This window comes from Callithrix jacchus, chromosome 9, assembly GCF_049354715.1.
Source record: "Callithrix jacchus isolate 240 chromosome 9, calJac240_pri, whole genome shotgun sequence".
NCBI classification, from domain to species: Eukaryota; Metazoa; Chordata; class Mammalia; order Primates; family Cebidae; genus Callithrix; species Callithrix jacchus.
This window is the reverse complement of record NC_133510.1, coordinates 111,887,002-111,908,003: the sequence shown is the minus strand read 5'-3', so window position 1 is coordinate 111,908,003 and position 21,002 is coordinate 111,887,002. Positions and strand designations below refer to the sequence as shown.

Sequence of the window (21,002 nt, the reverse complement as noted above, 5' to 3'; positions counted from 1 at the left end):
GGAAATGCAAATCAGGCCACTTCACACTCACTAGGATGGCTATTATCAACAAGTGTTGAGGAGAATGTGGAGAAATTTGAATCCTTGTACATTGCTGGTGGGAATGTAAAATGGTACAGCTGCTGTAGAAAACAGTTTGGCAGTTCCTCAGAAACTTAAACATAGTTACCATATGACTCAGCAACCCTTCTCCTATTTATACACTCAAAAGAATTGAAAACAGGGACTCAAAGGGATACACAGTAGACCAATGTTTATAGCAGCATTATTCACAATAGCAAAAAAGGTGGAAACAGCCCACGTGTCCATCAACAGATGAATGGATTAACAAAATGTGCCATATAAGTACAAAGAAATATTATTCAGTCATATAAAAGAATGAGGTTCTGATAGATGCTACAACACGGATGAACCTTGAAAACATTTGTTGAGTGAAATAAGCCACAAAAAACGAAGAAGTATTGTATGATTCCACTCTTATCAGGTAACTAGAGTAGGCAAATTCATAGAAATAGGAAGTAGAATAGGCCTGGCCCAGTGGTGTACACCTGTAATCCCAGCACTTTGGGAGGTTGAGGCAGGAGGATCACTTGAGGCTAGGAGTTCAAGACCAGCCTAGGTAACATAGCAAGACTCTGTCTCTACAAAAAATAAAAATAAAACTTAGCTGGGCATGGTGGCATGAACATGTAGCTTCAGCTACTCAGGAGGCTGAGGCAGGAGGATTGCTGAGAAGGTTGAGCCTGCAGTGAGTCATGATGATTGCATCACTACATGCCAGTCTGGACAGCAGAGTGAGACCCTGTCTCTAAGAAATAAAAATAAAAAAAGAAAATAGAATAAAGGATACCAGGGCCTGGGATGAGGGAGGAATAGGGAATTATTACTCAATGGGTAGAGTTTCTCTTTGGGATGATAAAAAAAGTTCTGGAATTCAATAGCATGATGGTTATATAACGTAATGAATATACTTGATGCCACTAAACTGTACACTTCAAACGTTATGATACATAGTTAAGGACTGAATGCTTGTGTCCATCCCAAATACATATGTTGAAGCCCTAACCCCATAATGTGTATTTGGAAAGGGCTTTGGGGAAGCAATCAGGGTTACAGAAAGTCATGTAGGTGGGGCTGACATGATGAAATAGTGCCCTTAAAGGAGAATATACTGGAGAGATTGCTTTCTCTCTTTATGCTTATGTGCCAAGGAAAGAGCATGTGAGCATACAGAGATAAGATGGCCATCTGCAAGCTGGGAAGAGAGCCCTCACCAGAGGGCTGGGGTTACAGGTGTGAACCACCACACCTGGCCCCTAAAGGGGCTATTTATAATGAGTGCAATGAATATTCATAGAGCCCTGGAGAGCCCCTCTTGACACCAGGATTGAGAGAAAAGGTGGGTGGTTAGAGCAAAAGCCTTCAGAGACTTTTGAATCCACCATTGGAAAGGTACCAGATTGCTCAGCTCCCCCTCCCAGCAATGCCACAATGGGGCTACTGACAAGTGTTTGGATTGGATGTCTGTAGACAAGTGTCCACCCTCTCAGCCAATCAGCTGTGGCCAGGAATCATGTGATATCAAATATAGTGCACAGCAGGGATGGGGAGATTCCTTTAGAAATAAGTGTGAGTGGGGGCAAGTTGTGACTGACTCTTCAGTATGAGGTGAGAAGGAGCCAAGATTAAGTTCAAACTATTATTGTGACAGACACATAGTTATTGCTCCATTAATATTTCCTTGATAAACAATACATTGGAGCTTGAGTACCACCATATAATTAGTTTTCCCAACATTCAATTTGCTTAAAGTATCCAATGTTTCAATAATTTCCATTTCTCCTACCATACCCACAACAGGTGGTTTCTTTTGAGACACTCAAAGAAAGCCTAGCAATTAAGAGCTTAGGCTGTGGAGACAGACCACCCGGGTTTTAAGTCCAGATCAAGTCTTTCCTGTCAGAGTAACCTTGTGCAAGCAAACCTACCCTTCTCTGAGCCTTGTTTCCTCATCTTACAAAATAAAAATAAAAATCACACCTGCTTCATAGGATTGTTGCAAAGATCAAGGGGGACCACGGTGAAATACACAGCCAGGGGCCTGGCATACATTCAATTTGGATTTTCAAGTCCTTTTATGGATTTGGTATGAGATTATTTTCAGTTCTCAGATTTGTTTTCTTGTACCCTCTTCCAACTTCCCCCACTCTTTGTCAACAATGAAAGAAAAAAAAGTTTCCTTCTTCCTTTAATTCCTTTAAAGTTCCATTCAATTATCATCCTCATAGCTCCTGCCAGCTGCCATCACGGATTATCTTAGCAGTTTTTCTGTTGTATCATTTTTCTGCTTTTCTCTTCATTTGTTCCCACTTGATCAGTGGTTTTCACTTCGTGGTGCTGAGGAGCTTTAAAAAATACCCTGGGTCAGGCGCAGTGGCTCACACCTGTAAGCCCAGCACTTTGGGAGGCTGAGACAGGCATATCACCTGAGGTCAGGAATTTGAGACCAGCCTGGCCAACATGGTGAAACCCAGTCTCTTTTAAAAATACAAAAAATTAGCCAGGCATAGTGGCAGATGCCTGTAATTCTAGCTACTCAGGAGGCTGAGACAGGAGAATCATTTGAACCAGGGAGGCAGAGGTTGCAGTGAGCTGAGATCGTGCCATTGCACTCCAGTCTGGGCAACAAGAGCAAAACTCCAGTTCAAAAAAACGAAACAAACAACAACAACAAAAAACCCCTGAGGCCGGGTGCAATGGCTCACGTCTGTAATCCCAGCACTTTGGGAGGTCGAGATGGGAGGATTGCTCGAGTCCAGGAGTTTGAGACCAGCCTGGGCAACATAACAAGACCCCATCTCTACAATAAATAAATTAGCTGGCATGAGCCTGTGGTCCCAGCTACTCGGAAGGTTGAGGTGTGGGAGGACTCCTTTAGCCCAAGAGGTCGGGGCTGCAGTGAGCTGTGCTCATGCCACTGCATTCCAGCCTGGGCAATAGAGCAAGAACCTGTCTCAAAAATAAATAAATAAATAAATATTGAAAAAGCAAAAAAATACCCAGGCTTGGCCTCCACCTCCAGAGAGTTGGGTTCAATTTGTTTGAGATAGAGCCAGGTGATTCCTATATGCAGCCTGAATTGAGAACCATTCATTCAACAAATATTTACGGAGTACCTTCTATGTGCCAGATACTGTTCTAGTACTTGGGACACATCAGTGAAACCTAATGGAGCTTAAGTTCTGAAGGGGGCAGAAATTCTAGTGAGAGGTGGGCTGGGGGAACTATTGAACTAGGATCTTGAGGGCAGAGACTTTACTTTATTCATGTTTTTATGTAGAAATCACCCAATAACGCTTGTTGAAAGAATGAGTGATCTTTGGCCTTCTCATACCTAACTGACATTTTTTTCCTTGATTCATTTCACTAGACCCTCAGCTCCACGATGACAATGACAGATTGGGTTGGTCTGTCATACCTCCAGTGCCTATTACAGTGCCTGGCACACAGGTGCTCAAGAAACAGTACTTAAATGCATGGCTGTATTTGTTATAGCAGCCCGGGTTTCAAGAGTGATTACTGATAACATTAATGAATCCTTGCAAATAACATTTAGACAGGCGTCGTCAACGAAAGGGTGTTCTTTGGTATCCGGACAACCATTTCACAGACTGGTGTGCCTTATAGGCATCCCAGTAATTCACCACCAGCCAGAGAGCCTGTGAACTCCTCCGAGCAGAAAGGCTCTCCCTGCCCCCTCTCCCCGCGCAGCTCGCTCTGCCCTCCGCCTCCTCCTCTCCGCCCACTCTCGCCGCGGTCTTCTGGCGGCGGCGGCTTTGTCTCGTGGGCTGGTCCCCAGCGGCTCCCTCCCCAACAGCTGCTGCCCGCGGGAGGAAGCCGCGCGGGTGCTGTCCAGCATCCCGGTGCTGAAAATCGGAGGGCTCGTCATCCACCACCACCATGTAAGGGCCATGAGAAGGGCTCGTCCTGGCGCAGCGCGGACATGGAGGAGGACTTATTCCAGCTAAGGCAGCTGCCGTGAGTATCATGGGGGCGAGCAAGAGGCAGACAGGCTTTCTTTTAAAAAACGAAAACCTGCAAGGGGGGTGGGGGGTGCATCTCTACATAGCTTCTTGAATTTAAAGGGAACTGTTTCAGAGGAAGGAATTAAGGCCTGGAGGAGAAAAGCCATTTTCCTTCCCCAGCAGCCCAGCTTCTGTATCTCTGACTCAGTTCCATTTTTCAGATCTGTCAGGACCTTATAGGGAACGACGGGGTTTATGATTTCCCTTTTAATTGCTCTCAATCCTAAAGGGATTTTGAGATGTGTGCTTTAAGAAAGCATTAGCTGCGGTTTTGAAATATGGACAGAATTGGTGAGTCCATGCAATGACATCGGTCCTTTCCAGCCCTAATCCTATGCTGTGAAATCCATAATTTTTCTGCAAGGTCTTTTGGAAGGGAATGATACTGATGTTGCAAACTGGTTCCTAAAAAACTGGGATGCCTTCCTAGAGGAGAGGGTTGGGCAAAGTCCTGTTGTTTATGAAGTGTGTGAATGAGAAGGCTGTGCACGGTCGCTGAAACCTCTTGCCTTCTTCTGAATGAAAGGTTTTTGTAGCAGCTAGCTAGAGTGAGACTCACCATCGGAACATCAGGAATATACTCCTTTGAGGATGGGGATTTTTAAGGGAAACCAAATTTGCTCTGAGAATCTTGGGGGAATACCAAGCAATGGAAAGGACAGAGGCCTTGTAGAGGGGCTTACAGATTTTTCCTACCCCAACCAGATAGTGATTTGTTAAATAAATTCGAAGAGTATGAAAGGGGGCATTAAAAAGAACATTGCTGGGAGGAGAAGGTTGTTTGAATTTTTAGAATCACTAGCCATTTGAGTGGTAAGAGTAGATTCCTTTTGGGTTTGTTAGAAAGGATAAATTATTGTTAGTATGTGTGTATTTTCTTGACTTTAAAAATGGTGGATTTTTTTTTCTATAAGCTACTAAGGAATTCTCCCAAGTGACTTTTAGTGTGACTGATACAGTTCTCTGAGGCTCTGAGTACTGAAGGGGATTGCAATGTTTACTTTTCAATCAGTGTAAAATTAATTTTCACTTAAAATTTTAATCAACTTAAAATTTGCTTTAAATCTTTTACTAATTGATCTACAAATGGCATATCTGATTATGTAATACAGCATTATTTCACAAATGCTAAAGCATGTTTAGTTATAATATCCAGAGGTCGATATAAGAGTACATAAAAGTATAATGGTCTGATTACAAATTTCCCAAGGAAAACATACTTTTTTGAGAATAAATATCATGTTCAAAAATAAAAATATTATCCCCAAATAAAAAATAATTTAGTATTGGAAATATGAACTTTGATACTCAGAATAAGACTGCATATTGGAACTGTGGTGTTCCTGGGATACATTTTTCAATAATGTCAGAGCCTCTTTAATAGATGATATATGCACTTATGCCTATTAAACTTTTCAAAGATTCATGTGTATATAAACTTTGCAAAAGGGTCATGTATATTTAATCTATTAATATATAGACCTGACATTATCATGACAATTCCTTCCTTAATTAAAAAAAGAAAAAATAGGAAGTTTTTACTTATTTAAATTTAAACATTTAGTTTTTTATAGGAATGTAATACAATATACCAATAAATAAAGGTAAATAAGGTTCAAAGAAAAGCACAAGAATAAAAAGTAAGTCTCCTTTCTTTTCAAGCCCCAGTCCTATTCCCCAGAGTTAAGTTTCTTGATTGTTCTTTCTGTGTTTAATAGGCATAAGTGCATATATCATCTATTAAAGAGGCCAAATTGTATACTGGTTAAGTACATTATCTCTAGAATCAGACATACTTGGATTCAAATCCCTTCTCTGCCACTTCCTGGCTGTGTGACTTTAAGCAAGTGACTTAACCTTTCTGAGACTGTTTCCTTAGCTACACAATGAAGATCATAACAGTACTTAATTCATAAGGTTATTGTGAAGCTCAAATGAAATAATGTATGCTAAGGCAGGCACAAAGCACTCAATGCATATTAGCTATTATTATTACATCTGAAAAATTATAAAAACAAAATACATAGGTTCACTATACCAGACTCCTCAAAATCTTAATCTGCAAACCCCAAATGACATTTGAATGAAGTCAAAATTAGCCCTGAAATGTGTTGACCTCAATTTCTAAAAAAAGAGTAAGCTAAAAGGAATGGCCACATGAATCTGAGTGGGTTACAAATCACGATTTAGATGTTTTTTAAACCACGCCCTTCGTATATTATGCACAGATTGCAGGCAGCAGATTTCCCGAGAGCAATATGGCTAAAAAAAAATTCAGAGTGCCTTGCAGAGGGTTGGCAAGAGTGGACTTTGGAACAGGCTCAGTCCCGTGGGAGGCCAAGTGTTAGCAGATTATAAGCCACTAAGTAGTTTACATGGTTAGAGAATGGGGTAAGGGAGTGAGGGTGTCTAAGAAAATAGTCCTTCCTCTCACTTGAAGGCACCTCACCTTCACACAGCTCTGGGGTGGTTCATTTGAGACCACAAAAAACCATTGCCATTCACATGCTGTCCACTCTGGGACAGCATCACATAGAGAAGATATGGGAGGCTGAGAGTTTGCAACCAGTTCTCCCTTTTTGTGTGACCTTGTGCAAATCAGACTTGTCTAGGTCTCTTCTTTCTAGGATGATTTCTTGAAAGCAAGTTTGCAGATCTTGATTGACCGATTGCTTCATTCATTCATTAATTCTTTCACTGATTTGCTTGGGTACTATCCTAGGTACAAAGGATTCTACAGCTGAGTAAGGTAGAATGGTTCTTGTCCTTAAGCAACTCACAATCTAGAGCTGCAGTGTCCAAGAGTACATGCAGCCACTAGCTACACATGGCTATTTAAATTTGAGCTTAGATGAATTTAAAGTATACAGTTTGCACATGAAATCATTTATATAGTATAATTTACAATTTAAAATACGTGGCTGGATGCAGTGGCTCACACCTATAATCTCAGCACTTTGGGAGACTGAGGCGAGCAGATCATTTGAGATCAGGAGTCCGAGACCAGCCTGATCAACATGGTAAAAATCTCTCTCTACTAAAAATACAAAAAAATTAGTCAGGCATGGTGGCACATGCCTGTAGTCCCAGCTACTTGGGAAGCTGAGACAAGAGAATCGCTTGAACCCAGGAGGCAGAGGTTGCAGTGAGCAGAGATTGTGCCATTGCATTCCAGCCTGGGCAACACAGACTCTGCCTCAAAATATATACATATATATATATATATATATATTTTATAAAATAATTAAAATAAAATTTAAAAATCTGTCCCTCACTCATATTAACCACATTTCAAATGCTCAATAGCTACATGTGGCTAGTGGCTACCATATTGGGCAGCATACATCTAGGCCAGCGGTCCCAACTATTTTGGCACCAGGGAGCAGTTTCTTGGAAGACCATTTTTCCATGGATGGGGATGGTTAGGTAGGGGAAGGGGTTGGGATAAAACTGTTCCACCTCAGATCTTCAGGCATCATATTCTCATAAAGAGTCTTCAGCCTAGGGCCAGGCACGGTGGCTCAAGCCTGTAATCCCAGCACTTTGGGAGGCTGAGGCAGGTGGATCACGAGGTCAAGAGATCAAGACCATCCTGGTCAACATGGTGAAACCCTGTCTCTACTAAAAACACAAAAAATTATCTGGGCATGGTGGCACATGCCTGTAATTCCAGCTACTCAGGAGGCTGAGGCAGGAGAATTGCCTGTTCCCAGGAGGCAGAGGTTGCGGTGAGCCGAGATCGCGCCATTGCACTCCAGCCTGGGTAACAAGAGCAAAACTCCGTCTCAAAAAAAAAAAAAAAAAAGATTCTTCAGCCTACACTCCTTGCATGTTCAGCTCACAAAAGGGTTCATGTCCTATGAGACTCTAATGCCGCTGCTGATCTGACAGGAGGCGGAGCTCAGGCAGCAATGCTCACCCGCCACTCACCTCCTTCTGTGCAGCCCAGCTCCTAACAGGCCATAAACCATTACTAGTTCTCGGCCCAGGGATTGGAGACCCCTGATCTAGGACATTTCCATAATTGCAGAAAGTTCTATTGGACAGCACTGGTTTGGTAGGAGGGAGAACACTGAACACATCATTGCAAATAATTATGAGAACTGTCTTAAAGACAATTCTTGTGCTATCAAGAACTAAAACAAGCCTGGGCAATATATTGAGATATGTTTCAAATAAAAACATTTTTTTTATTAGCCAGGTCTGGCAGCTCATGCCTGTGGCCCCAACGTCTAGGGAGGATGAGTTAGGAGGATTGCTTGAGCCTGGGAAGTCAAGGCTGCAGTGAGCCATGATCGTGACACTGCACTCCAGCCTGAGTGACAGAGTGAACTAATGCAGGGTACGAGTAAGGAGACTAGTTTTAGATGGGAGGGGGTATCATGGAAGGCTTCCATGAGGAAGTGACATTTGACCTGAGCCTCTGGACATGTGTAGGAGTCATTCAGGACAAAGAAGATGAGGAGCACTCTGGGAAGAAGAAACTGTATGGGTAAAAGCCCTGAATTGCGAAAAAAGCTTGGCGTGTCTCAAAACCAGCCAACAGATCATTAATGAACAAGTGGCTTAAGGGGAAACTGCTGAGGACAACAGGGACCAGGCCATACAGGGTCTTGTATTATATGACAAGGAGTTGGGATGTCATCCTGCATTTGCTGAATCTACTCTCCTTTCTTACAAACCCTGTCTTTCAAGAATGAGTTTGGGTCCACTATTTTAATAAATCTGTCCCTGACTTCTGCCGGTCTTAATAGAAGAGGTAAAAACGTGGAAACTGACTCAGGCAGACCTGGGTTCAACTCTAGCCGTGGCCCTAGCTGGGTGGCCTCGGGCCAAAGACTTCTTCTCCCTAAGGCTGAGTGCCTATCTGCAAAGTCGGAACAGTGATAATACCTGCAGGGCTGTTGTAAGGATCAGGGAGATCGTCACTAGGATGCTCTCAGCACAAGGCCTGGCTTTGAGTAACGGCTCGATTCGTGGTGCTGGTGTTTCCTCCACTGTGGATTTGTTTCCCTGATCTTCCAACTTATGAGGTAGTAGGAGTGCCTGGAAGCCACAGTCTCTTGTGCAAAACACTAAGAAGATGCCTGGTGTGGTGTGAGAACACCTGTCTGAATTTGAACTCTTTGTCTGTCCTCCACCTGCTCCTCTTTCAGCCTTCCCCATCTCAGCTGATGACAACTCCCATTCATTTATCCTATTCAGCCAGAAACTCTGGAGACAACTTAGACTCCTCTTTTTCTCCTACTTTCTGTTTTGTTTTGTTTGTTTGTTTTTGAGACAGAGTCTTGCTCTGTTGTCCAGGCTGGAGTGCAATGGCGTGATCTCAGCTCACTGCAACCTCCACCTCCCAGGTTTAAGGGATTATCATAGCCACCCCTATAGCTGGGATTACAGGCACACACCACCATGCCCAGCTAATTTTAGCATTTTTGTAGAGACAGGGTTTCACCATGTTGGCCGGTCTGGTCACCTGGCACCAAGTGACCCTCCCGCCTTGGCCCCCAAGTGCTGGGATCACAGACCTGAGCCACCACACCTGGCCTCGTTTCACTTCCAGTCCATCAGGAAATCCTTTGGTCCTGCCTTCAACTTACACCCAGGCTCCCACCTCTTCTACTGTGATCCCCTGGTTCAAGTCCCCATCCTCTCTCACTGGGATTGATGGCAATGATCTCTGTGCTGGGTTTCCCACTCCTGTCCTTGCCTCCCTATAGCCTATTCTCAACCCAGTGAGCAAATGGATTCCTTAAAAGTCAGATCATGTCCTTCCTCAGCTCAAAACTCTCCCACTGTTCCCTTCTCACCTCATCTCTTTCACTATGCTACCCACACGCTGCTGCCTCCCTGCTGTTCCTCAACCATGCCAACCAGGATCCACTCCCTAGAAAGCTCTTCTCCAAGGTACCTGCTTCACCCTCATCGAGTCGCAAATGCCACCTTCTCACCAAAACTTCCCCTGGTAACTCTCAATCTGCAGCCTTCTCTTGTACCTGTTAGGATGGCTACTATCAAAATAAAAAACACCTGAGCCGGGCTTGGTGGCTTACGCCCATAATCTCAGCACTTTGGGACACCACTTTGGGAGGACTGCTAGAAGCCAAGAGTTGTGAGACCAGCCTGGGCCACAAAGCAAGAGCCAGTCTCTACCAAAATTTTTTTAAAATGAGCCAGGCATGGTGGTGCGTGCCTATGGTCCCAGCTGCCTGGGACGTTGAGAAGGGAACACTGCTTGAGCCCAGGGTTTTGAGGCTGCAGTGAGCTATGAATGTGCCACTGCACTCCAGCCTGGGTGACAGAATGAGACCCTGTCTCAAAAAAAGAAAGAATAAAGAAAGAAAATAATAGGTATTGGCAACGACGTGGAGAAATCGGAACTTTCACACATTGTTGGTGAAATATCAAATAGGGTAGCCATTATGGAAAACAGTATGGCAGTTCCTCAAATATAAAAATAAAAATAAAATTGCCATGTGATCCAGTAATTCCACTTCTGGTTACAGATGAGAAACCAACACCCAGGAGGGTGTTGAAGAGATTGTCGTCCTTCTGTGTTCAGAGCAGCATTATTCGCAATAGCCAAACATGAAAACAACCCGTGCCCGTGGACTGATGAATGGATGAATAATACTCCATTGTGCAATATTACTAAAATCTCCTCTCTTAGCAATTTTCCAGAAACAAAATGTGGTCTATTCATACTTGGAATACTAGTCAGCCTTAAAAAGGAAGGAAATTTGGGCTGGGCACGGTGGCTCATGCCTGTAATCCCAGCACTTTGGGAGGTCGAGGTGGGTGAATCACTTGAGTTCAGGAGTTCAAGACCACCTTGGCCAACATGGTGAAACCCCGTGTCTACTAAAAATACAAAAATTAGTCAGGTATGGTGGCACACACCTGTAATCCCAGCTACTTGGGAGGCTGATGCAGGAGAATCACTGGAACCTGGGAGGTGGAGGTTGCAGTGAGCCAAGATCATGCCACTGCACTCCAGCCTGGGCAACAGATTGAGACTCTGTCTCAAAATAAAAAAAAAAGGAAGGAAATTTGGACAGTCATACAATGCAGATGAACCCTGCAGACATTGTGCAAATAAGGCAGTCACAAAAAGACAAATCCGGCATGATCCCACTTACATGAGGTACCTAGAGCAGTCAAATCCATAGAGACAGGAAGTAAAATAGTAGTTCCAGGAACTTGGTGGCAGGGGGAGGGGAATGGGGAATTGGTGTTTAATGGGTACTGAATTTAAATTTCAATTTTGCAAAATGAAAAGAGTTCTGCAGATGGATGGTGGTGATGATTGTACAACAACGTGAACGTGCTTAATGCCAGAGAACTGTATAAATTGTTAAGATTGGGCCAGGCGCAAGGGCTCACACCTGTAATCCCAGCGCTTTGGGAGGCTGAGGTGGGCGGATCACTTGAGGCCAGAAGTTCAAGACCAGCCTGGCCAACATGGCGAAAACCCATTTCTATTAAAAATGCAAAAATTGGCCAGGTGTGGTGGGATGCACCTGTGATCTCAGCTACTCAGGAGGCTGAGGCATGAGAATCACTTGAACCTGGGAGGTGGAGGTTGCAGTGATCAGAGATTGTGCTACTGCACTCCAGCCTGGGTGACAGAGCAAGACTATGTCTCAAAAAAAAAAAAAAGAAAAAAAAAAGCTAAGTGTGATTAAAAGACATGCACAGAACCTGAATCATCCCAAGGATTTCCTTCTCTCTTAGGGCTGAGTAGTAGTCCATTGTGTATATGCCACGTTTTCTTTTTCCATTCATCCCTTGATGCACACTTAGGTGGATTCTGTAGGTTGGTGATTGTGAATAATGCTGCAATGACTATATGCCTATTGCTGTTGAACTTGTCCCAGGTAAACTCTTTGAGCCTATGTTAAGCCAGGTAAAAAACTGTGTTTGAGTTCTAGGGGAGAAGCTAGAAGCAGGTTCTGGTTCCTCTAACTGAGAAGATCGCTGCACAGAGGAGGTGGCAAAGGCACACATGAGACTTCCTGCTGGCTCCCATCCTCCTGAGACCTAGTGGGGCCAAAGGGGAGGGAGGATCCCTGGACCAGGAGGAGAGACAGGACATCACTGTCACCAACTTTAGGCAAAAAGTAGGGACTTATTGTAATAGCCTGGGCATCCTCCAAGGGAACCCCCAAAACGTTTAAAACCTCACACTCAAAGCTGCTCAAACCCCTTCATTTCAAAACTGTTTACATTTTATGGCAGCCAGCTTCACCTCTGAGGAATGTGTGTTTCAAGGACTTAAGGGGAACAGTCTGGGCTGGGTGCAGTGGCTCTCATCTATAATTCCAGTACTTTGGTGGGGGTCCAAGGCAGAAGGATTGCTTGAGATCAGGAGTTTGAGACCAGCCTGGGCAACATGGTGAAACCCATCCCTACTAAAAATACAAAAATTACCCAGGTGTGGTGGTGCAGGTGGTCTGTGGTCACAGCTAGTTGGGAGGTCGAGGCAGGAGAATCTCTTGAACCCAGGAGGCGGAGGTTGCAGTGAGCCGAGATCGAGCCACTGCACTCCAGCCTGGACAACAGAGCAAGACCCTGCCTCAAAAAACAAAACAAAACAAAAAACCTCACACTCAAAACTGCTCGCACACCTTCATTTCAAAAATGTTTACATTTTATGCCAGCCAGCTTCACCTCTGAAGAATGTGTGTTTCAACGACTTAAGGGGAACTCACTGGGCCATGTGCAGTGGCTCACGTGTATGATCCCAGCACTTTGGGAGGCCAAAGCAGGAGAATCACTTGATTTGAGGAGTCTGAGATCAGCCTGGGCAATATAACAAGACCCCCTCTCTAGAAAAAAGTTATCTGGGCATGGTGCCTGTGGTCACAGCTACTTGGGAGGCTGAGGCAGAAGGATCGCTTAAGCCTGGGAGGTCGCGGTTGCAGTGAACTATGATTGCACCACTGCACTCCAGCCTGGGTGACAAAGTGAGACCCAGTCTGAGAAACAAAACAAAACAAAAACCACAACTGTCTGGAGGCCAAGAAAAGAAAGTCTGCTTGAAAAGAGGCCATTGTTCGGCTGGCCGTGGATCTTAGGGAGGATTATTCCAGGGCTCACTGGCCTAGACAGTGGCTTTACGGCCCCAGCTAAACTCTTCTCTGGGCTGTCTAAAAGAATTATGCAGATTTGCATGTGAACGTTGCATGATGGTGGGCAATTTATTTAGCTTCCTTGAGACACAGGGGGGTGCCCGGTCACCTTTGAGGGCATTTTCAGCTCTACAAGCCTCATTCTCAGCTCTCTAGATGAATGTACCTGGCACCAGCCTGGATCATGGCAGTTATTCTGGTATATTTATGAACTTATCTATTTACTTATTATTATTATTTTTTGAGACAGGCCCCAACTCTGTCACCCAGGCTGGAGTACAGTGGCATGATCATGGCTCACTACATCATGGCTTACTACAGCCTCCAAACTCCTGAGCTCAAGCAATCCTCCTGCCTCAGCTTCCTAAAGTGCTGGGCTTAAAAGTGTGAGCTACCCTGCCCAGCCTGGTGTAATTATTAATTGCATCTCATTCACCCTTTAACCCAGGGTTTTGCAGCCTCAACACTATTCACGTTTTAGACCAGACAAAATACTTTGCAGTGGGGGGCTGTCCTGTGCACTGTAGGATGTTTAGCAGCATTTCTGGCCTCCTCTACCCACCGGAGGTCACTCTCACTCCCACCAGTTGTGACCATCAAAGCTGTCTCTAGACATTGCTGATGCCCCAGGAAACTAACCTGCCCCAGTTGAAAACCACTGCTCTAGGGCTGGGCACGGTGGCTCACGCCTGTAAACCCAACACTCTGGGAGGCCAAGGCAGGGAGATCATCTGAGATCTGGAGTTCGAGACCAGCCTGGCCAACATGGCAAAACCCTGTCTCTACCAAAAATACAAAAATTAGTCAAGACTGGTGGCATATACCTGTAATCCCAGCTACTTAGGAGGCTGAAAGGTGAGAATTTCTTGAACCTGGGAGGCAGACGCTGCAGTGAGCGGAGGTCATGCTACTGCGCTGCAGCCTGGGTGACAGAGTGAGACTCCATCTCAAAAAAAAAAAATTAGAAAGACAAATGACCTTGAAAGTTGTAGCACAGGTCTTTTCAAAAGTCCTCCAATCCGAAGAGTAACCCACTCCTCTTCGCTGAGGCCAAGTCAGAGAATGAGCAAGTGTGTGTGTGGTCGACTCGGGCAGACCTGGTTTTGGATCCTGACGTTCTGGCTAATTTGGTAGGTGATCTTGGGCAAGTTTCTTGTTTTGCTTTAGGTCTCAGTTTTATCATCTGTAAAGTGAGGACAGCAATGGCACTCGCCTCCTAGGGCACGAGGGTTCCTTGAGATGATAATAATAATATTCTTATCATCTCATAATGTACTTAGTGGAGCTACCAGCCCCTGATAAGGGCTTCATGAATGCTGACTATGATTTTGGTTTTTTGAGATGGAGTCTTGTTCTGTTGCCCAGGCTGGAGTGCAGTGGTGTAAACTTGCCTCACCGCAACCTCTGCCTCCTGGGTTCAAGGGATTCTTCTGCCTCAGCTTCCTGAGTAGCTGGTACTACAGGCATGCGCCACCATGCCTGGCTAATGTTTTGTATTTTTAGTAGCAATGGGGTTTCACCATATTGGCCAGGCTGGTCTGGAACTCCTGACCTTGTGATCTGCCCACCTTGGCCTCCCAAAGTGCTGAGATTACAGGCATGAGCCACCACTCCTGGCCAATTTATTTTTTATCATTACCTTTTGTCCAGGATATAAGCTAGTGGTCCGCTAACCTAGGAACAATTTATTGCTCTTCAGGTCGATTGGGATGGCAGAAAAATGCAAATAAATAAAATCTACAGAGGACTAACATTTCCATTAATTCTAGACTTCTAACACATTCAGAAAGGGAAGGAAACTTAAAGGTCCTCATATCCAACCCCTCACACCCCATCTCCCCAGTTCAGAGCGGGCAGGCATCAGCTGGTGACTTTCAAACTTCTATGGCTGCCACCAACATTTTATTAAAATTCAGGTTCTTGGGTCCCACTCTGTAGAGATGCAAAAGCATTATTAGGTCTAGAGTATGGCCAGGAATCAGCATTTTAATCAGTTCCTCAGGGGTGTTCTTGGCTTCAGGTACAGAAGCTTTGGCTAATGGGTCAAGATCATGGGTTTTTGAGCTACTTGAGCCAGGGTCCTAGTACACAGTATATTATCTAGAAGGCCTGGGACCACTGGTGTAACCTCTCCTAGCCTCAGTTTATTTGTCTAAACTGGATTTTTTTCAGACAAGGTCTTGCTCTCTCACCCTGGCTAGAGTGCAGTGGTACAGTCATAGCTCACTGCAGTCTCAACCTCCTGGGCTCAAGTGATCCTTCCACCTCATCCTCTCCAGTAGCTGAGACCACAGGTGCACACCACGACACTTGGCTAATTTTTTAAACTTTTGTAGAGACATGGTCTTGCCATGTTGTCCAGGTTGGTCTTGAACTCCTGGGCTCAAGTGATCCTCCCACCTCAGCCTCCCAAAGTGTTGGGATTACAGGCGTGAGCCACTGTGCCTGGCTGAAATTAGTTATTAATAATACTTGCCTCTTATGATTGTTGAGTGTATTATATAAGATAGTTTATAACACTCAGGCTTGGACCTGGCATGCTGAAGTGATGTATAAATATTAAATATCATTACTCCTGAGCCAATCACATGGACAGCTGCCTCTGCTGCAATGCCTCTCATGAGAGGGAGCCCAGAGCCTTCTAAAGCAGCCATTTTCATCTCTGGACTTCTCTGCCTGATGAGGCTCCTCTTTATATTGAGTTGAGATCTGCTTCCTTCTTTCTTATACCCAGAAGTTCAAGCTCTGTTCTTAGGATTCAAGTTGAGAAGTACCTTCTTTCACAGGTCAGAACCTCAAATATTTGAAGACAGATGTTCATCTCCTGGGAAGACTCTTCTCAGATCCTGCAGAGGGAGTGCCCCAGGTCTCGTCTTGAAGGAGACAAAGCAAATCCATATGTTAGTGACCTTGGCAGTCTCTGCTGCTCCAAGTGCACAGCATCTAAGTCCATTTGTTGATAAATTTGAGACTCCAAAGATGCCCAAGGCCACATCACCAGGGTATCTGGGACAAAGCTGAGGGATGCTGGTTATCAGTGTTTTTGATAGAGTTCCCCAAACAAGATGACCCCTTGTTGCAACCCTGCCTTCCACTGGCAGATGAAACTCCCTGTGAAGATGTCTTCCTGTACTATTTGGAAGAGTTGGGGAGAAAGGGATGAAAATGTAGCAAAAGCCTCAGCCCTCCACCTCTGCAACCCCCCTAATCCAAACCACCATCACCTCTTCCCCCACTGGCCACACAGCTTCCTTCCTGGCCTCCCTGACTCCTCCTCATCTGTCTTTTTGTGTTAACCAGGCCTTTGGTTGTTTGTATTCTGATACTTTGACATCTTGGAGCCTTGCTGACCTGTGGAGGGTCTTGCCCCTCTCAGAGATAACTAATTCCTAGAGATAGCAAACAGCTCCTCTGCTAGCATGCCTTTCCTATACAAACCAACCAGGCCAGAGCCTCATTTCCCTTCAGCTGCCTCCTTTATCCAGCTCCCAGACTCTGGGCCACATCTACCTGCCCTCATCACCCCAGAACCAGGCATGAGACAATCAGTGACAGCCCCTATGCTCCAGAGATGGACGAAACTATTCAAACGAACCGATCCTAAATCTGTAGCCTCTGCCTTGACCATTTCTTTCCTGGGAAACCACAATAAAGGCTCTTGCTCCTGTTCTCCCCGCATTCCCTCTGCCTCCTGACAAATGCTGCGGCTGCCGTGTGTGCCCCTCACAGTGTGGTATGGCACTTCTTGGGATCTGTAAGTATGATAGAGTATATCTTGTCAATGGTTTGCATCTCATGATCTCTCAGCCTTGTAATACCTTAATAATATTAAAACTTATATTTTAAAAACACTTTCTGGGGTGGGCATGGTGGCTCACACCTGTAATCCCAGCACTTTGGGAGGCCAAGGCAGGCGGATTACCTGAGGTCAGGAGTTCAGGATCAGCCTGCCCAACATGGTGAATCGCCATCTCTACTAAAAAAAAAAACAAAAATTAGACAGGTATGGTGGCAGGCGCCTGTAGTCTCAGCTACTTGGGAGGCTGAGGCAGTAGAATCGCTTGAATCCAGGAGGGGAAGGTTGCAGTGAGCCAAGATTGTACCATTGCACTCCAGCCTGGATGACAGAGACAGATTCTGTCTCAAACGAAACAAAATAAAACAAAACAAAACAGCAACCAATTTTCTGCCATTGATTTCTCCTCTTGTGGGAGAACATGCCGAGTGACCATCTCAAAACTTAACTCTGATTGTCTCCCACACTTTTACTGCTTCTTGAAACCCTTCCAAGTCCCACTGGTCTTAGGACAACACAGAAAATCCTCACTGTGACTTTGAGGGTTCTGTGTGATCCCAGCTGCCTCTCTGACCTCTGAGGTGGGTCCCTGGTCCCACCTCCAGGCCTTTGCACTAGCTGTTCTTTCTACTCTCCCCCGATTTGTGTGGGAACACCTTTGTCCCCTTGACCTCCCTCTGGGAGGTCTTCTCTGATCACTCACTTTTTTTCTTTAGGCCTCAGTTTTATCGTCTGTAAAGTGGGGACAGCAACGGCACCCACCTTCTAGGGCATAAAGGTTCCTTGGGTGCCATTGCTGTCCCCACTTGGCACCCTGTTTGCTTCCTCCTCAAGACATATTTCCTTTGCAAATGTATAAAGATGTATTCGTTTATTTTTATATTAACCACCTTCCCAGCCAGAGCATCCACTTCTCAAGGGCAGGGGCCATGTCAATTTCATCCTTCATTAGACCCCAGCACTCAGCACATAGTCAGCCCTCAGTACATGCTTATGGAAATACGGAGTGGTCTTGCTAGGCTCTTTCAGATACTATCAATAGGTAGACTCCTTTGATCTCCATGGAAACTCTGTGAGGTAGGAATCACAATCTCCATATTACAGGTGAGGAAATCAAGGCTCAGAAAGGCGAAGCAGCTTACCTAGGGTCACACAGCTACTGAGTGGTGTGGGGAGGGGACTAACCCAAGTCAGTCTGTTTGCAGAGTTGGGCTCTCTTCTCTACTACGGTGGACCACCTCTCCATGCAGGACTCTGAATGCCACACAGGGATAATCACAGCTTAAGCTTCCTTTTCAGCCTGATAGCTTGAACTCTAATAGGCTGAACTCAAGGGATAAAGCTCCAGAAGCCCAGATGAAAAGAGAGAAAATTTCCTGTGGCTCACGCCTGTAATACCAGCACTTTACGAGGCTGAGACAGGAGTATCACTTGAAGTCAAGAGTTCCAGACCAGCCTGGCCAACGTGGTGAAACCTCATCTCTACTAAAAATATAAAAATTTGCCAGGCATGGTAGCGGATGCCTGTAATCTGAGCTACTCGGGGAGGCTAAGGCAGGAGAATCGCTTGAACCTGGGAGACAGAGCTTGCAGTGAGCCAAAATCGTGCCACTGCACTCCAGCTTGAGCGACAGAGCAAGAGTCCATCTTAAATAAATACATAAAATAAAATAACTGAATCAGGGATGGGCATGGTAGCTCATGACTGTAATCCCAACACTTTGAGGATCACTTGAGCTCAGGAGTTTGAGACCAGCCTGGGCAACATAGCAAGTCCTTGTCTCTACTAAAATTTTAAAAAAGTTAGCTGAGCATAGTGGCGTATAGCTGTAGACACAGATACCTGGGGGGCTGAGGTGGGAGGATTCCTTGAGCCTGGAAAGTTGAGGCTGCAGTGAGCCCAGATCATGCCACTGCGCTCCCAGCTTGGGCAACAGAGTAAGACTCTGTCTCAAAAAAATAAATAAATAACAATACCTGAATCAAATCACAGGCCCTAATTTAAGGTACCAAGGAAAATTCTATGGTGGTACAAACAAGATCTTTAGGTTGACAGCTATTTCCTCAAGTTCTTCTCCTTAAATAGCAAAATTATGTAAAACAAATGTTCCCTGCTATTTTGGTAAATTATATACTATATATATTCACATACAACAAATGGCAAGAAATTGTGAGCCAGCCTGTTTTGAAAAGCCTTCATATATTTAACATATGCCACTGCTATTTTCTTTTCTTTCATATTACTTTTTTTCCCCTCAGGAAATCTTGGCTCATAAAGTTGATAAATTCTTTTAGGAACCCGACTGACTCAAAATGTAGACTGACTTTCTGAGTACTGCATAATTTAATGTCAAAGGTCCCTCTTTATTTCTGTTTTAAAACAAACTTTAATAAACAAAAGTGCCCTCACTTCTTGTGGTTTGCCAGAGAAAAGAAATGTGAGCAGGTCCAGATTTAAAACTGCGGGGAGAGGCTGGGTGCAGTGGCTCTCGCATGTAATCCCAGCACTTTGGGAGTCCGAGGTGGGCAGATCACGAGGTCAGGAGTTTGAAACCAGCCTGACCAATTTGGTGAAACCCTGTCTCTACTAAAAATACAAAAATTAGCCAGGTGTGGTGGCACGCGCCTGTAATCCCAGCTACACAGGGGGCTGAGGCAGGAGAATCACTTGAACTCGGTAGGCAAAGGTTGCAGTGAGCCGAGATCACACCACTGCACTCCAGCCTGGGTGACAGAGTGAGACTCCATCTCAAATAATAACGATAATAATAAAACTGCAGGGAGGTTGGGTGTGGTGGCTAGTGCCTGTAACCCCAGCACTTTGGGAGATTGAGGCAGGAGGACCACAAGAGCCCAGGAGTTTGAGACCAGCCTGGACAATATAGTGAGACCCTATCTCTACCAAAAAAAAAAATTTAATTGGCTGGATACTGTGGTGCATGCCTGCGGTCCCAGCTACTGTGGAAGCTGAGATAGGAGGATTGCTTGAGCCCAGGAGCTTGAGGGTGCAGTGAGCTTTACTGCACTACTGTACTCCAGCCAGGATGACAGAGCAAGACCCTGTCTCAAAAAATAAATAAATAAAACTGCAGGGAGCTAAGTTATTTTCTCAAAGTTACATTTTACAAGGGTCAATGGACTCCAAAGTCGAGGTAGAGTGATCACTTGGAGAAGACCGGTTGCAGGAAGCTCCTATTTCCTCATTGCTCACAATTTTCCTGTTCATCAAGCTCAGTGAATGCTCATGACCATCAGCAAGCAGGATGTCACCCCCACTCCACGGACAAAAGCAGTGTAGCCACGCGTAGCCACGTGCTGCTCCATCCGCTAGAGCTGGGTCAACAGTTGCTGTTCTTGTTTATATTTATAGTAAGAGCAGTAGAGGCCCAGGTTAAAAGTCTCAAACATTACAGAAGCATCCAAAATGAATAAGCAAAGAAAATGTGTCTTCCCTCCAAACTTCCTATTCCCATCCAGTTCTCCTTCCCAGACGAAACCAGTTAGGCTTCTTAAATGTCTTTCTGGAATGCCTATGATTGCCTAAGCAAAACTCTTCTAGAACAGTATTTCTCAGACTTGAGCATGTGTACAAATTGCCTAGAGACTTGTTAAAATGCAGAAGCTGATTCAGTAGGTTTCATACAGGATCTGAGACTCTGCATTTTTTGTTAATTTTTTTTTTTTTTTTTTTGAGACGGGGTCTTGTTTTGTCACCCAGACTGGAGTACAGTGGTGGAATCACAACTCTGCAAACTCAAACTCCTGGGCTCAAGCAGTCCTACCGCTTTACCTCCTGAGTAGCTGGAACTTCAGGCACAGGCCACTACGCCTGGCCAATTTCTGTGTATTTCATAGAGATGGGGGTCTCGCTTTGTTACCGAGGCTGGCCTATAACTCCTATGCTCAAGCAATCTTCCAGCCTCAGCCTCCCAAAGTGCTGGAATTACAGGTATGAGCCATGATGCCTGGCCAAGACTCTGACTTTCTAACAAG

General features: G+C 44.9%; 2 protein-coding genes across 5 annotated transcripts in view; one reads left to right on the top strand and one right to left on the bottom strand.

Annotated features, from left to right (window-relative positions):
• USP30 (ubiquitin specific peptidase 30) overlaps nt 1–21,002 on the bottom strand; it is an 88,251-nt gene that overhangs the window by 59,000 nt on the left and 8,249 nt on the right. The window contains exons 2-3 of one of the 3 annotated variants that reach the window (XM_078337206.1): nt 17,136–17,189; nt 15,988–16,086 (exon numbers count right to left, since the gene is read on the bottom strand). The exons of 1 other annotated variant lie outside the window; for it this stretch is intronic. In XM_078337206.1, coding sequence (XP_078193332.1) covers nt 15,988–16,034 — 47 coding nt within the window. In that variant the 5' untranslated portion in view covers nt 16,035–16,086; nt 17,136–17,189. The remainder of the gene's footprint in view (nt 1–15,987; nt 16,087–17,135; nt 17,190–21,002) is intronic. One more of the 3 variants, XM_035257504.3, reaches the window with a different exon arrangement.
• SVOP (SV2 related protein) overlaps nt 3,819–21,002 on the top strand; it is a 105,265-nt gene continuing 88,081 nt past the window's right edge. For both annotated transcript variants that reach the window (XM_054238825.2, XM_002752975.6), the window contains exon 1: nt 3,819–4,038. Coding sequence is in view for 1 of the 2 variants with exons in the window: in XM_002752975.6 (XP_002753021.3) it covers nt 4,004–4,038 (35 nt within the window). In the remaining variant the exon portion in view is untranslated. The remainder of the gene's footprint in view (nt 4,039–21,002) is intronic.